We start from the raw sequence: 17,336 nt of genomic DNA on the forward strand, positions 1-17,336 counted from the left end.
GGCCCTCCTCTGTTCTCATAGCATCACTGGCTTTTTTTGAGGTACTCACTGAGCTACATCCCCCCACCCCTCTTAATTTTTAGACAGGGGTTCATTAAGTTGTCCAGGCTGGGCTAATTTGTGATCCTTCTGCCTCAGGATCCAGGGCATACACCTCCACACCTTTCTATACTGCTGGCCTTTCCATAAAGGCATACACTGTTGGCCTTTCTATACTTGTGTTTTTTCCCCTTCCCTAGACTGTGAGGCCCCCCCAGCTGGAAACAGTATTTATTAAATGTTACTGAGTAAAGCATCCTGCCAATTTCATCAAGGGTATAGGCCGCTCAAGCAGATCTGTCAGTGTGCTGCAGGGCACTCTCAGGAGATTCAGGCTGCCAGAGCACAGCTATGGCCACTTTGCAGCAGATCCAGACAAGTCAGTGAGCATGGAGGGAACCAAATGGATCCAGAAGCATCAAAAGGCCACAGAGCCAGTGTGGTGGCCTATGCTATAATCCCAGCACTCAGCAGGCTGAGGCAGGATTACCACAAGTTCGAGGCTAGCTTGGACTACATAGTGAGTTCATGATCAGCCTGACCTACACAGTGAGACCCTTTCTCAAAAAACTAACGACAGAGATTGGAACAGAAACAAGTAAGGCAACAGACTTTATTTAATGTGGTTTAAAATACATCAATATCAAGTCTCTGGCTGTTGTGAATACCAAAAGAGGGAGGGGAGCTGTCAGCACAACTTTTATACAAGTCTGGGTGGCCAGGTGGGGCCATAAAGAAAGCAGTTACAAGGACAGAGGCAGTCCTCCCCCCAGGCAGAGTGAGAGGAACAGGCAGGAGCCTGGCTGTCCTGGGCGACCACTGCAGTGCTGTGCAAGGTGGGAGGGCTGGAGCAGTAGCTTGGCAGGCCTCAGCCTCTCCACTACCAGGACAGCTCCAATGGCCTCTTGGTCAACCCTCAGCAGGCCCACCACGATGGGGATGGAGGAGGGATAAATAACCATTTTTACAGAAATAACATTCTTACAGAAAGTGCCTGAGCTCAGCCCATGGTCCAAAAACCTCACAGAAAACAAATGACAAATAAAGAAGTGCTGCTGACACCTCTTGGAATCTGGTGTGCATGAAGCTCTCAGACGGGGTCCTGAACATGAGTTACTGTTAGCAGAACTAGGGCTTTGGGATCTGAGCCTAACTGTGGACCCTGGAGGAAAAGCTAACAATCTAAGAAACCAACACAGCTCTTGGTCCTAAAACTGAGGTCATGTGCACAGGACTCACCTGGGTGAGGAAGACCTTGGCCCTCACTCATGGATAGGCCACCTTCCCTGTACCTGGCTAGGGTGGGTGGCACCCAAGCACGTGGGCTGACTTTGGAAAGCAGAGCAAGCAGAGCAGCTGTAGTGACTGGTGAGATTTGGTCAATGGAAAGGAAGAGAAAAAAAAGATCTGCATGAACAGACTGGCATGGGTGTCTAGAAATGGATGGAGCCAAGAGCCAGGGTTCTACCTGGTCTGGGGCCCACATTCCTGATCTAGGGAGCCCAGCTGGGGCCACTTGCATACCACAGCCTCCCATCCCACCACCCTGGGATCCAACAGTTCCAAACCCCCAAGGGCTTTAAGAGGTAGCTGAAGTGAGGCAAGTAATTATGTGGGCCATTGTAGGCCTTTCCACTTTCTCCAAGGGGGCAAGCAGACCTCTCTGCCTCTTTCCTCCATAGCCAACAAACCCTTTGTGGTGTTGACAGTTTATGTTCTTCAGCCTGGCACAGGGCTGTGGGAGGCCTTACTGAGGCAGGAAGAGGAAGGGACCATTCCAAATACAGGGATTTCAAAGAGGGGAAGACAAAGATCTTGCATAACATTTCTCCACAGGAGAGCAGATCTTAGCCAGGAATGACAAAGTGGTCTCAACACTCAAAACTATTGGGCATCTTGTGTGAATTAAGGATATATCAGAGGCTAGTAGGACACACTCTGAAGTAAATCAGTGTGGCACCTGCCAGGGGGCAAGGTGGAGATTTTTTTGCCATCTCTGGTTTAAGTCAAAACATGGTTCAGGAGGACACAGCATTTTCATGAACCAATTTACCTGGGGACTAGTTGTAAAAAATAAAGGGATGGGGGGGGGTGGATCTCCAGGACAACAGCTAGTTCCAAGAAATATAAGAAGCAAAACTGCACCTGTCCCATCTTGGTCTGTGGCTTCCTTAGTTCACTGGAGATGGGCACTGTACCCCAAGCTCAGCAGGGCCCTACTTGCAAGACTCATTCTATTGCCCCCCAAAACTGCTCTGTACAGAGTGACTAACACCCTGCCAGGTGTGCAACCAGAGTTTTCAGCAGAGTTGCTACACATAGTAGTACATAGTGATGTTCTGGGTTGGGTAGAGTGGGGCAGAAAGAACCGTCTGCAGCCTTTTTGTGGATTTCCTGAGCTTAGCCTACTGCAGAATTTCATTCTGTCAAAATAACAGTTGGGAGCTCTCACACATGAAGAAATGGAATTAATTCCAAGGATGATTCTTATTTCTTGGGCAAGGAGGTGACGAAATGGGAACCTGGGCAAACCTCAAGGACTGCACAAGGGGCGGAAGAAGCAGAAAAAGAACCATAAAGCTAAGGGGTAGCAGGACCTGGGGCCCAGAAATTGCTGCATGGAGACAGTGATGATGGAAATCTATGGTGGGTGGCCTCCCAGGACTGAAAACCAAAGACAAGCTCATGGCAAAGCCATCAGCCCTTTTCTTTCTCTTAAATAATCTGATCTTTCCTTTCAAAGAGGAAACCTCAGCACCAACATGGCTAAGGAGCCAGGTGGGGTGGTGAGGGGTGGGACACTGGAGGCCAGGCACCCAGGACCACTACCACAGCACCCCTCTTCCTTCCTCAGAAAATCCTATGAACTGTCATGTCCAAAACAAAATGCCTTCAGAAAGAATCCTTTGGATGATCTCTTGTCAATCATCTGTGCAGGCTAGAGAGGCACCTGTGAATGATAAGGCTACTGAGAAGCAACATTGGCCTGGTCCTGGTACTACCAGAGGGCAAGGGAAGCAGTGCCCCAGGGGCTCCCAACCAGCACGTCATCCCACAATGCAACATTCTCCAGGTCCCTTGTCCTAGGCTCTGAGTGCCATGCTGAGGCTCTGCAGAGACAGCATCCCCAGGCTGAGAAGCACTGACATCTTCCTGAGAGCGAGAAAAGCCCCAGCTGCCCAATCCCTGCTCACAACAGAATTCAATCCTGGACTGGGTATACTACTTGTCATGAGCTCTGAAGGGCTGGGAGGGGTCTGAGCCTCAAACTGGGGAAGAAATCAAGTCACTTGCCCTGCCAGTTCACTGTGATGGCAGCTACAGATGTCACCTCCTCTGTAAGACTCTTCAGCTTAGAGGAGCACTGACTTCATCTGTACACCTGCCCTCAATGCAAGCCCCCTATACACTTACAGATATAAATGCATGAGGCCTTGCACATATGCGGTATATATGTAAAACTGACCCACAAAATCCAAAATTGCAAAGTGGCAGAGGCCTGTCAGGTCAGAACACCCTGACTTCAGTACTGGCTGTTTGGTGTGGGAGCCTTGTATGGGCCAGGCTTGGCTGGGGTGCTGCTCCCTTCCCAGCATGCCTCAAGCACCAGGCTCTCTAGGCAGTGGCAGAGGTGGGCTCCTGAGGCCCTGTTGCTTCTGTGCTCGGTGTTCCTGGGCAGCCAGGAGCTTCGGTGGCCCTTGAGGAGCTGGGTGCTTGAGTTCCGGGCCCCTCACCACCCTGCTCCTTGGCCACAGTGGCAGCCTCTGGCCTCCGCTCAGGACCACTATCAGTGAGGGAGCCCTGGCCACCAGCACTCAGGTCCTGTACCCTCTTGTTCAGGTCATTGCGCTCTGTCTGTAGTGCCCGGCACAGCTTTTCTAGGCGCTGGATTTTCACTTGGAGGCCCTCCAGCTCTTTGTCTCGGAGAGTTTTCTAGGGAGAGAAATGGGGACTTCAGGGCCATCCCAGCAATTCTTTAATTCAACACCACCACTTGGTAGGAGACACTCAATTCAACAAGGCTAGGGGCAGCCCAGAGTCAAAACCTGGCTGGCTCCTCCTAGTAAAATAACCTGGTTTATCTGGGGACAGTGTAGTATAGAGATGGGCATGGCTTGGAGGCCACACAATGTATTCCTCTAGTCATCTGCCAGATAATACTGATAAAGCATGGGGCTTTTGAGTCTATCTTATCTGTAAAATGGGATTACTAACACCAACAACAAGTCTCAAGAGAAGGACCACTGAACCAGCATTATCTAAAACATATCTAAAGCCTGGGCTTGTAGCTGTTACTCCATCAGGGTCTTTCTTTTAAATCACAAGCCACAAAATGACAAATTATTGGGTTGCTCTGTAAGCAAAGCTGAAGCACCATCAGCACTCCAGTTTTTTCTGCTCCTTCAGCCTTGTCTTCCATTTTGTCCCTTTGGTTTCATGCAGACAACCATGGGGTTTGGCACCTCCCATGTGCGGGGAGCTGGCACTGCCTCTGGAGCTGGACACACATGCATGAGCATCCTAGGTGCACTTCATGCAAGCAACATCACTATTAGGTCGGAGAAAGGGCCTGATACACCATATCGGTGCTCTCCTGGCCTCTGGGCTCATCACTTTCTACCTACCTCCTCAGCCATCTCAAGTAAGGCCTTGTTGCTGCTCTCCCACCGGGACCTATACATGGTGGTTTCTTTTTCCAGTTTCTTGATCTTCTTAGTCATCTAGGTTACATGGTAGATGGAAGGAAATGGTCAGAGCTGAGCTGCCCATGCATCTGTGTCTCCAAAGCAGGGAATAATCACATCTGTACAACTCTGGCACTGGGAAGTCTCAAGTTAAATGTCCACCACTTGAGCTGGGGGTGGAGCTCAGCAGCAGGGTATGTGCTTAGCATCCAAAGGCCTTGGCTTTGACTCCCAACACCAAAAGAAAGCTCCATGCCAACAAGAAATGACAAGACTACCCCTTATCCAGGGGAAAAGGCTGTGCTTTCTCTTAATAGTTCCTTTTTGATAGCAACCACAGTTTCTGTGAACAACTCCCTGTGAGGCATCTTGGGGTGGGGCCTTCTTAAGGCTGACCCCATATTCAATTCTGAATGTGCTCCAGCAGCCATACCCAGCTTAGATCATCAGTACCTTTTCCATCTCCTGTTTGAATGTGGTGAATACCTCGCTGCTTTTGGAAAGTGTGTTCTGGAACTCTTCAAACTTCTCTGTGTATAGGGCGAGCTGTGGTAGACAGAAGTACACAGGTAAGACTGGCCTTCAGGCACTTCTCTGGTGAATACCCTGACCTTTCCTTGGCCTTCTGACATAACAATTCCATGGAGATACCACTTTCCAGAAGAAAAAAATTTTTTTTTGGAGACAGGGTCTCGCCATGCAGTCCAGGCTGGCCTTGAACTCACTATGGAGCCCAAGCAGGCCTCCAACGCCTGGCAATCCTCCTGCCTCAGCCTCCCAAGGGCTGGGATTACAGGCATGGACCACTACTCCTGCCAAGAAAAACATGTATTTGGAAGAACATAACCTAAAATTTTTTATCCCTCAGAATGAGGCCCAAGTGATGGAAACTTGGGAGGCCCAGGGTCAGTTCCATACCAACTTACCTGCTGTTTCAAGTGGGTCTCCTGCTGCTTCATCAGCTCACACATCCTCTGAGATTCCACTGCCTCTTTCAGGAGCTATTTTCAAGACATGACCCCAGACTGTCAGAAGCCCCCAGGGGCTATGTTTGGTGCTCTTTAGCCATAAGCACTGGACCCATTTATGCTGCCTGGTCTTAGACTGCTGTCTGGAAAGCAGTGACTGGACAGGCCAGGCAGTAATCATTTCATCCATACAAACTCAACCCGAAGCTAAGGGAGAACCCAGCCCACATTCTCACACCCCAACCCGAGCCCTGGGGCCTGAGCCTCACAAAGTCCTTCTCGCGCTGGTGCCGCTCCTCTGCCTCCTTCAGCATCTCCTGGGCCTGCTGGAGCTTGGCATCCACCAGCTGCTGCTGTAAATCCTTGTGTTTGAAGACTTTGTCAATATGCTGCAGGAAAGATGGTAGGAAGGGTTTGTTTGTGAGGAGCTCCCTTTCTCAGGGAGGCCTTGTACTGTAGGGAGGTTCCAACTGCAGAGACCAGGACACCTCACCCAGCCCATCTTGATCTGATATGCCAGACTTCTACATGTGCCACACGATGTGGATCCTATGTCCCCAGTAGGTCAACTTTTCAATCTCGGGTGTTTTTTCTCCCAGTGAATCAGACCTGGATAAGTACCAGGATATATGGATGGAATTAGCTTCCAGGAAGCCAAGCAATAAACACACTCAAACCTCTGGTCCAGAGACTAACCACCTCATGGAGCTGGCATTCTTTACTTTTATAGCCCAGCTCCCCCTCTAAGTGAGAAGAGGCAAAAACATTCCCACAAGGGGTGGGGATTTAGCTCAGTGGTTTCGCTACCTGCTGCGCAAGTGCAAGGACCCAAGTTCGATCCCCGGTACCAAAAAAAACCCAACAAAAAACATTCCCACAAACAGCCTAGCTTATTTGGCAAGAGATTTGTTATACCTATCTATAAGTGAAGATTTGACATGGACATCCCTAGAAATGGCTGTCTTGGCTACTGGAGGAGCACTGGGGACATAGACCAGATGAGACAGAAGGATGGACAAGGTGATGGACTGAAGTGCTACTTAAAGACAAAGTCCCCTGAACTTAATTAAATATGGAAATAAATAAGGGAATCTGATTTCTTTTTTGGATGGAGAAGGGAAGGTGTCTTGAAGATAGGTCCAGTCACCTGTGATCTAAAGTTCAGAGGCTCAGAGGCAGCAGGTGGTAGCATTTGAACCTGTCTGAGGACTATAAACAAGAAACCACAGGGCCTAGTAGTAGATCCATATGTCCTTCTCCTCCACAGGTAGCACCATGTCCTTTCTGATTTCAGGGAAGGGGAAGGGGAAGGAGGAGAGGGAAGGGAAAGGCAAAGTGAAAGAAGGGAAAGAAGGGAAAGGGAAAGGGAAAGGGAAGAGAGGGAGGCCAGGGATTTAGCTCAGTGGTTCTGCCGTCTGCCTTGCAACCACAAGGACCGAAGTTCGATCCCTGGTATAAAAAAAAAAAAAAAAAAAAAAGGAAAGGAAAAGGAAGGGGAAGGGGAAAGGGAAGGAAGCCTTTAGATTCTTAAAATTAGTGTCTCAGTCTAGTGGCCCAGAAAGTCTTCCTGTCTCTGTGCTGAGACAAGAACCAGACCAATTCTTCTCAAACCAAATTTATCACAGGCAACTTTGTTCCCAAAGGGTGCACAAGAATGGCGGTCAGGGAATCCCCTCTAGGCCCTGCACACATATGATCTCCATAATGATCTGAGCTCAAGAGGGTGGGTCTTGCCCATCTCACCTTGATCCTAGGAAAAGACCTGGTTACAGTGGGTTGTCTGTCACCCCTGTAAAGGTACTTGTAGGTATCCCTTCTCATGACGGAGAAACAGAGGTCCAGAACATCCAGGTGACTAGTGTAGGGGACTCAAAGGTTCAAGTGCCTGGGTTAGCAGCCAATGCTAGCCAAGGCGTTGACACCCTGTTCTTCCAAGTGTAGGAGCAGCCAGCAAATCAGTGGACAGCCCTGGAGTCTATCAGTGAACACAGGTTTAGCTCCTCTGTAACTTTAAATTATTTTTTTAAAAATGGTACTGGCGGGCGGGGGATTTAGCTCAGGGGTACCATGCCTGCCTCAAAAGCACAAGGTCCTGAGTTCAATTCCTGATACTAGGAAAAAAAAAAAATGGTACTGGCAATTGAACCATGCTAGAGAAGTGCTGTACCACTGAGCTACATTCCCAGCCCTTAAAAAAATTTTTTTTGAGACAGAGCCTTGCTAATTTGCCCAATCTGGCTTCAATCTTTCAATCCTGAGTACCTGGGACTATAGGTGTGCCTTACCATGCTGGGCACCATGGTGAAGCTATCTATAATATAGGTGAGTATCCAGCCCAATATTGTGTCTCATTTGGAGGTGCTGTCCCAAGGCCTTGCTGGGGATGCCACGTAATACACAGTATGTGTACATATCACCATTAGAAAATTTGGACAATTCTAATTCCAACAGACAGCTGGCCCAGTTATTTGGGACAAGGCACTGTTGACTGTGTGGCTCTAGATGAGTTTCTTCTCCACACCTTAGTTCCTCATCTATGAGGAATAGTATTAGTCTCTGCTCAAGGAAGGAGAAGGAATAGGATGAAGCCAAGAGAGTGCTCTCCAGGTGCCCAGCACACACCCAAAGTCTCACAATCTGCTGGTCATGACCCTGGTATGCAACAACATTACCTCCTCACGCAGCTCATATTGCTCGATCAGCTTCTTGAGCCTCTCAGCCAACTCCATATTCTCTTGGCGCAGCTTGGAATTGCGTTCATTATGCTGTTCCATCTGCAGCTGAATGTCATTCAGTGTCACCTGGAAGTGCGAGGTCACCTCCTTGCGCTTCTCCTCCTCCTCCCGGGCCCGCTGTACGCCTTCTTCCTGGGCAGAGAAGCCGGCCCCAGCACCATCATCCACTGCTCCCCAGTCAGCTGCACAAGGCTCCCTCAACTAGTCCCCAGGTGATCTCTGCCAACAGCCCTCTCTGCTCCCAAAGTGAGAAGGAGCTAGGCTCCAGGATGTCATGCAATGGGGCTTCCTAAGGTAACCCTCTGTAAATCAGGTGACATACTGTGAGATTCTCTCCCTAGAAAAATGCAGGCACATATGTTAAGTGCCGTTCTGAAGCATCTTGGATTTTGTGAAGTCCATTCTTTTTTGTTTTGTTTTGTTTTGTACCAGGGATCGAACTCGGGTCTTTGCGCTTATGCAGCAGGCAGCGAAACCACTGAGCTAAATCCCCAGCTATGAAGTCTATTCTTCCAGATTTCAGATTAAGTATTCCTGCTCTGATGCATTGTTGTTGTTGTTTTTTTTTGGTACCAGGGATCGAACTCAGGACCTTGCACTGCCAAAGCAGGCAGCGGAACCAGTGAGCTAAATCCCAGGCCCTCTGATGTGCTTTTGTATTGTTTCTCCCCACAGACCAGGTTGCTAAAATTTAGTAATACCCACGGTTGTGCAAAATTAGGCAATTAGACACTGTTGACAAGGGTACTCCCTGAAAGGCAATCTGGAAAAACCTATTAATACTTAGAATTTGCATACTCTTTGACATGTCCTTTGATTTCTAAGATTTATCCTACAGATAAACAGGCCAGGGAGATATATAGCAAGAATTTTTACTGCAGATCTATATGTAATAGTGAAAACTTGCGAACAACCCTAAATTAGGACACTAAGAAAATACAGCATATTGATCCAATAATGATGTTAGAAAGACCGAGACAGCCTTATATGAAATGAAAAGATAAGGTATTAGAGTAAGAGAAAAAGGAATAGGATATAAACAGTACATGTATAATTTTGTTTAAAAACCTTTAAGACTAATTTATACCACTTATAATATTTTCAAAGATAAACATGAACTAAAAATAAGCAAAACAAAATATGTATGTTCACAGATCCAAATATATGAAATATGCAAATCTGTGAGGATATTTGCATGAAAAACCATCTGGAAATCATGGCTTTAACAACAGACTGACCTCAGCTTGAGAGAAGCACAACAGGTGAAGAATCCAGGTTCCTGACTAACCTCTGGGACAAGGACTAGATATCTGCTTACTGGTTACTATAGTTTGGATATTTATTTAGCAGTATTGGAGACTGAACCCAGGGCCTTCACACTGAGATACATCCCCAGCACTTTTTAATTCTTTTTTATTCTTTCAGCACCTTCATTTTTACCTTATCTAATACAAGACCATGTCAAAGGTTACTCTAGTCCTCTCCAAGTTAGGGCATTACTTGGGAATTTATTTCTATACTGCAAAGAACAGCGATGTGCCAGGAATCCAGAGCCGCTCCTGGCCCTGGGCCTACCTTGAGGGAGCGGTTGTGTCGCTGCAGCTCACGGCACAGGCTCTCAAGCTTGCTGCGGGCCAGGATAGCCTTGCTGTGCTCTCCACGAAGGTGGTCCTTCTCCTGTACCAGCTGGCTCTGTTTCTTCTGCAGGAGTTTCATCTGTTTCTGTGAAGTCCGGTGCTCCTCCAGCTGGAAACAGGGAGGGCAGTGAGTGCTTGGGAGGCCCCCATGGGGATCCTATGCGGCTCTAGGGACTGTAGAGCTGAGCTGAGCATTGGCCTTTGCCTTGACTCCAGCTGAAGCAGCCCAGGCCTGATGTACTCTCACAAGCAGACTGTGCTAGTGTGTTATGCACTCCTACCGGAAATTCCTCTTGCTAACCCAAGGGCCCATGGCAGAGATATGGGTAGGGACACTCACTAGGACCAGCAGGGTAACACAGCCAGTAGATTACACTTTCTATCCCAACTCTGAGCCGAGAGACAGGACTTTCTGGCCATGTCTGACCACCACATGGCCCCACTGCTAGTCACTCATAGATCAGGATAAGCTACCTGCCATCCAGCTTGGGGCTATTCAGATCTGGTCATTCCCTTACATCTCTTCCATACTTCAGCTGTGGTTCACCATTGATTTCTCTATCATGATTCATATTCTCATTCTTGGGTATGTATGCATATATGCATGTATGTATTTGAGACAGGGTCTTGCTATGTAGCCCAGGATGGCCTTGAACTTGTGGCGATCCTCCTACCCCAGCCTCTCAAGTGCTGGGATTATAGGAGTACACCACCATGTCCAGCTTATTCTTGGCTATCTTAATACTGATGGACAATCCTGACTCTCTGTCCTCAGTCCTTAACGTCTTACACAAACCTATTTCTTTTCTCCAACTTGGCTTCCCTCCTATGATCTTACCTACCCTGGACAGTAAAAATAATATGCTGCCCACATCCGTAATTTAAAATCTTTCAGTGGCTACACTAAAAAAAGGAAAAACAGGGCTGGGGATTTAGCTCAGTGGTTCCACCGCCTGCCTAGGAAGCACAAGGTCCCGAGTTCAATCCCCAGTACCACAAAAAAAAGGAAAAACGAATAGATGAAATTCATCTTTTTCTTTTTTTTATACCAGGGATTGAATCTAGGGCCTTTTCCACTGAACTACATCAGCCTCCTGAGCTAGCATCACAGGCTACTGACCCAACCAACCTTTACTTGCCTTCAACCTTCTTTTAAATAATCGCTTACCTTCTTTTTTTTTTGGTACCAGGGATCGAACTTGGGTCTCCTTGTGCTTGCACAGCAGGCAGTGAAACCTCTGAGCTAAATCCCCAGCACATCGCTTACCTTCTTATACCCTTCTACTCCCTTATCCTTTCTCAACCTTGGTAAAGAACCTTTCTGCTCACTCTGTACCAGCACTGACACAATCAATCCTGTTTGAAGAATCATTCTCATGCTACTCACACTCTTCTTCCAGACAACTGTTTTGTACTCCCCTTCAAGTTTTCCCTAAACCAGCCACAGTCATCTTTCTCATTTCCCTGGGAACACAAAAGATACTAGAGCAGTGGTGACACAAGCTCCCTATCCACTAGCACAAAGGCCAAGCCCTCTCCTGTGCATTGAGCCTCAGCTCCCCTCCTTTACACAGAACATCATTCCAGCAACTCACTTTCTCTTCTTTTGCATCAGCAATCCTCTGGTCAGGCCATTCTAAATGGAGGTTACTTTCTTTTTATTTCTTAAAATAATCCCATTAAGCAGGTATGACTCCCCCCAATTTACAAATAATTTCCTTACAGAATGTGGCTAAGAAATTTTCTTGGGATGAAATAATTTTAAAATAAATAGGTAATGGCCATCAATGAATGAAACTTCACTCAAAATTCTATTAGGCGCCTGATAAAAGAGGAACCTGGCTCCTCCTGCCTTCACCTCTTTGATCCACTCAACATTTATAACACTTAAAGTTGGTTAGACTACACTTGTATTTCTTCTGATGCAACAAGAAGCATAAAGTAATACCTAAAAAGAATTCTTGTCACAAAAGTTGAACCTGAGCCAGGCGTGGTATATGCCCATAATCCCAGTACTCTGGGAGTATGAGGTAGGAGGATTCCAAGTTCAAACTCAGCCTGAGCAATTTAGCAAGACTCTGTCTCAAAATAAAAATAAAAAGGAGGCCTGGGTATGTAGCCCTTGGGGTAAATCCCTAGTACTCTATCACAAAAACAAAAAACCAAACAAACATAAAAAACTGAATGTGAACTGGATCAAGCTCCTACAGCTAGGTTCCACTTAAAAGGAACTAAGGAGATAAAGGGACAATCAACAAAGCATAGAGGTGAGGCATCATACAGGACAACTAATCTGGTTCTGCAGTAAGTCAATCTTATGGGGGAAAAAAGGGAAGACAATGAAATGAAGAACTGCTCAAGAGTAAAAGGAAAATGTATACCAAATAACTACTGTTAATTTTATTTTATTTTTATTTTTTTTTTGGTACCGGGGATCAAACTTGGGTCCTTGTGCTTGCATGGCAGGCGGCGAAACCACTGAGCTAAATCCCCGGCCCACTACTGTTAATTTTAAATGTGGTAACAGCACAGTGAATCTCTGTATTTCAGGAAGATGTATACAGAAGCATGTAAGAGCAACATGACATGGTATCTGGGATTCAGGCCAGGAGCTAGAGCTCTATTACCTGGGAATTATTCTTTGAGAAATTTCTTTTAAGGAAAGTCAAGCCCCCCCACTTTTTGGGGGGGTTTGAGGCAGGGTCTCCCGTTGTAGTTCAGGGTGGCTCTGAACTATGTAGCCCAGGCAGGCCTTGAACTTGTGGTGATCCTCCTGCCTCAGCCTCCCCGTGTGCTGGGATTATAGGTGAAGTTTTCCCTCTTTTTTTTTTTTTTTTTGCTGTACCGGGGATTGAACTCAGGACCTTGCGTGAGGCAAGCGCAGCACCACTGAGCTAAATTCCAGGCCCTTGAAGTTTTCCCTCTTAATGTCAGCCCTGAAGTGGATTGAGAAATGACTCCCCACTTAACAAATAGGGGAAAGGTTCAAAGAGATAATGAATGGGGAGGGGGATGGGGACATGGAAAAAACTAAGATGCGTTGGGTACATGTGCCAACTACTCACAATGAGTGCAATCATTATGTATTGCAAACATAAACTAAAAAACAAAACAAAACATGACAAAAAAACTAAAGAAATGAAAATGTAGAAAGGGGATCTAGAGACAGGGAGGAAGGAGGGAAGGGAATTGTAAAGATTTAAGATATATTAAGTACATGTGTCTACTCCCTAAGGTGAATGTAAACATTATATTATCTTTTTTTTTTTTGTACCAGGGATCAAACTTGGGTCCTTGTGCTTGCACAGCAGGTGGCGAAACCACTGAGCTAAATCCCCAGCAAATGTAAACATTATATACTAAACATATATAAAAAAAAAAAAAAACAATAAAAATTTTACAAGGTTGAATAGAAATTAAGCCAGCCACCTGCCTCTGCATCCCCACCCCCAGATCAGGAAGCCTGATGACTTTCCAAAGGCAGGGAGAGCAGAAGGAGAAGGGGCAAACTGACCAGTTCAGCATACTTCTTGCACAACGCTGCCAATTTCTCCTCTGGGGTACTCAGCGTGTTCAGTGTCTGCATCAGCAACGTGATCTCCTTCCCTGTAAAGCACAGGGAACAAAGGCATGCATCCTCTTCTAGTGGTGGTGGTGGTGGGGGGCGCCGTCTACCTCCATGAGCACTGAGGCATTTTTTTTTTTTTTTGTGAGACAAGAGTCTTGCTATGTAGCTCAGGCTGACCTTGAATTCATTATGTAGTCCAGGCTGGCCTTGAGCTCCTTGCGATCATTCTGCCTCAACCTCCAGAATGCTGGGATTACAGGCGTGTACCACCACGCGCAGGCCAGGCCTTTCTTATCATACTATTTTGCTTGTTGAACTGGCTGCCTTCCCTGTGAGGCTGGGTGTTAGGAGAGTTGGGACCAACTCAAACCAGTTCTGTCCTAATGTTACCATGGAGTACATGCTCATTAACTGTCTATCAAATGAAGGTGAAATTCTTGTGTAATCTTGGTGGGCACCACTGGTAGGAGGAAAAAACTGCCTGCTTTACCAACTGATAGAAGGTACCCCATGTGTGACTCTGGAGCTACTGTTTTAATGCAAAGAAGGTCCTTGAAGGTGGGATCCAAAAAAGAACAGGTCTCTTGGCCTCCTTAAGAAGTTAACTAAACTCCTGTCAATAGACATAGCCAAACAGTGAACTTTAAAAATGAATATTCCTGGGCCGGGGATTTAGGTCAGTGGTTTTGCACAAGTGCAAGGACCCAAGTTCAATTCCCGGTACCAAAAAAAAAAAAAGAAAAAAAAGAATATTCCTTCCATATATGTGATCCTAGATTTAAAAAAAAGTCCCTCTTTAAATCAGAACCAGTAAGGGGTGGTGGACAACAACCTGGGTGTACTGTCACCTAACCTAGATTCTTAAATTCATCCACATACCCACTGCTGAATGAGTCACTGCTTTTTCCTCACTGCCTGTTCTGGAGTTAGGGATCCTTGCATCTAGTTACCCTGAGGGGGCCCCATTTTTGGCTCTTAAACATTTTATTTTTTATTTTTTTGGTACTGGGGATTGAACTCGGGTCCTTGCGCTTGCACAACAGGCGCAGAAACCACTGAGCTAAATCCCCGGCCCAGCTCTTAACCATTTTAGTTGCCAATTGTTCAACTAGTCAGTTGAGAGCATGCATTCAGTTGAAAACATGGAACTAACCAAGTGACAATCAACCCTCTGGATGAAGCAGGAACTCTCTTGGTCCTTATGAAGTCCCCAGCATAGTCTGGCTTATGTAGATATTTGAGTTTGGAATGTGATTTAGTCCAGTTCTCTTAGTGAAGATGAGTGGGAACTAAGACCCAGACTGGGAAAGGCCATGTCCAACATTACACAGCAGAAGTGGTGCTAATTGGGAAAGGGTCTATATGTAGACTCCCCGTTCTGCATCTTCTCAAAAAGAGGACAGGTTGAATTTCAGCCCCTACCTGCTCAAAAGGTCAGGAGGCCTGGCACAGTACACCTCTATGCTGTGATCATGCATCCCTGGCTTTGATCAAACTAGGGAGACTGGCTCTCTCCAAGTGGTTTCCTCTGAATCCTGGCAGAACAGGCTAGCCCATGGAATGACAGGTCCAAACTCCCTCCCTTCACCAGCTTTATAAGTAGCTGCCCTCTCTCACCCAGACCCTTGGCTTTCTTCTTCTCCTGTGGCCTTCGGTGGTCCCGATCTCCGACCTCATCACTCGCCCGGATCTCTTCTGTGCCTGGCTCCCCCTTGGAGGTCTCCTTCTCGCCATTAACTGCTGGGGTCCCTGGCTCAGGCTCCCCATTCCTTGCCGCATAGGTCCGGGACTTCTCTGCATCTTCGGGTTCAGTAGGCTCACCCTGTGCTCCATCCTCACCTGGACCACCCTGATTGTTGTCCACACAGTATGTACTTAGTATGTCTTCCAACTGGCGGCTCAGCTCCTCAGAGACATCACGGAGGGCCCCAGACTGAGATGTTTTGGCTTGAGCCCCTACAGCAAGAAATGAGAAATAAGAGTAGAGTGAGAAATAAGATGGTTATACCACTGGTTGGGATCTTTGCGGGCCTAGCCAACTCCCTAGTCTGGGTTAAATGTTGCCTAACTTATTTGAGCCTCAATTTATTTACTTATAAAATGATACAACTATTTCTTACTAACACTCAAATATGTCAGGGCTATAAATAAGTCAAATACATAAACCCTATTAGCTTTAGTGATATAGGGCTGGTATGTAGCAGCTCAATTTCTAGTCTGTATCCTTCCTCTCAAAAGCCATTTCTTGCTATTCAAACAGATCCAGCAATGCCTCAAATATATGAAGGGTAATTACCTACTGTAACTGAGGTGTTTCTGATGGGTCAGAGTTTTGCTGATGGGGGAGTCTCCTTTGACTGTCACCTGATTTAATCCTGTCAGAACCTGCTCCCAGTCTGTTCTAGGGCTGAGTGGGAGGCCCTGCCACCTCCCCAGGCTGGGCAGTGTCTCTACTCATTCTTCATTTCCTTCTTCCTGGGTTAACAGTAGCCTCAGTCTCTTAACTTCAGAAGTGAAGCCGGTACCACAAACTCCTCCCCCTACCCGCTGGAAAAGCAGAGCTGGCACACACCCTCCGTTCTCCCAGGAGCTTGGCTGGCAGAACCTTCAGCTTCTGTCGGAGGGGACTGGCTGGGCCTCCCGTGGACTCCTTCTGTTCCGGTTTCCGGCTGCCCCAGGCTATTTTTGGGGTTGGACTGTTTGGCAGCTCCGTTCTTTTTGTCTTGGTTCTTCATTGTGATATGCACTGCTAGGTTTGGAGCAGATCCTTAAGAACGTGTATAGCTGCTATTTTCGACTTCAAAATTCTTCACTGCCTGAATCCGAAATCCCAACACCAGGAACACAAAGCTTCTTGAAACAAACTAGCCGGCCTTCACTGGAGGAACCCAGTGGTACTCAATCTCTGGGTAGTCAGGGAACCCTGGCGTGCCTTGGCAGGCTTTGGGGAACCGCTCCTGGAAAGGGTAGAAAAGGCCTTTTTTCTCCCGAAGCCACTTCCCGGCACTACATGGCTCCCTCACGGCAGGCAGAGCGCGGGATTGGCTTCCGGAGGTGGACTGACGTGGAAGGACGCTAGAGTCCCTACCCCTCCCTACCCGTCCCGACCCTTCCCCGCCTCCCCCCGTCCCACGTGGGCCCTACCACGCGCAGCCACCCACACTCCGAGCAACCTCTAGCCGCGCGGCACTCCGGCGCATGCGCAATGCGCCGGCTCCGCCACAGCCCACGCGCGGAACCGGCGTGATCCCCCACTTTTGCAGATGCGTCCTGGTTCAGAGATTCTCGTATTGTCTTGTGCCACCCGCGCCGCTTTCCGCACCTCACCGCCGTGCTCCGACAGCGTCCCCCGCTCTGGCTTCGTACCGGAAACCCCAGGAACCGCTGCCGGCTGGTCAGCCTGCTCCCGGCGCAGCCAATCAGCGGTCGGGGCTATCGCGGAGCTTACTGGGAAAGATGGCGCGAAGGCGGCTTTCGAGGCGAGGGAGGGAAAGGACTACTGTCCCTACATGCATCGCGGCCTACCAAAATTCCCAAGATGCAATAGAAAGGGCTTTCCTCCTAGGAACCAGATGGCGTGGAGCTCCAAAAGGAGCCAGTACTTCACGATAGCTGCGTCAGTCTCATACTGTACAGAAACTACGATCCGACCCCCAAACTCTTGTGCCTGTCTCTTCCTGCAGGCCTCGATCAAAACCTTTCCT

General features: G+C 47.7%; 1 protein-coding gene across 3 annotated transcripts; it reads right to left on the reverse strand.

Annotated features, from left to right (window-relative positions):
* Positions 1–638: 638 nt before the first annotated feature.
* Positions 639–17,129, reverse strand: Txlna (taxilin alpha). Of its 3 annotated transcripts, none has more exons than XM_004850839.4 (11): positions 16,955–17,129; positions 16,205–16,589; positions 15,250–15,588; positions 13,579–13,670; positions 10,003–10,173; positions 8,365–8,559; positions 5,962–6,081; positions 5,651–5,725; positions 5,178–5,270; positions 4,665–4,760; positions 639–3,972 (listed from the first exon to the last, which is right to left on the reverse strand). In XM_004850839.4, exons 2-11 carry the CDS (start codon positions 16,365–16,367, stop codon positions 3,655–3,657), a joined length of 1,662 nt encoding a protein of 553 aa, XP_004850896.1. In that variant the 5' UTR covers positions 16,368–16,589; positions 16,955–17,129; the 3' UTR covers positions 639–3,654. The 3 variants fall into 3 exon arrangements, with proteins under 3 accessions (XP_004850896.1, XP_004850895.1, XP_004850894.1); XM_004850838.4 differs by having other exon boundaries at positions 16,806–17,071; XM_004850837.4 differs by having other exon boundaries at positions 16,777–17,071.
* Between the last annotated feature and the right edge of the window lie 207 nt (positions 17,130–17,336).

The sequence above is a fragment of the Heterocephalus glaber genome, unplaced genomic scaffold (genome assembly GCF_053883595.1).
Source record: "Heterocephalus glaber isolate CG9 unplaced genomic scaffold, H.glaber_assembly_v1.0 deba00001452, whole genome shotgun sequence".
NCBI lineage: Eukaryota > Metazoa > Chordata > Mammalia > Rodentia > Bathyergidae > Heterocephalus > Heterocephalus glaber.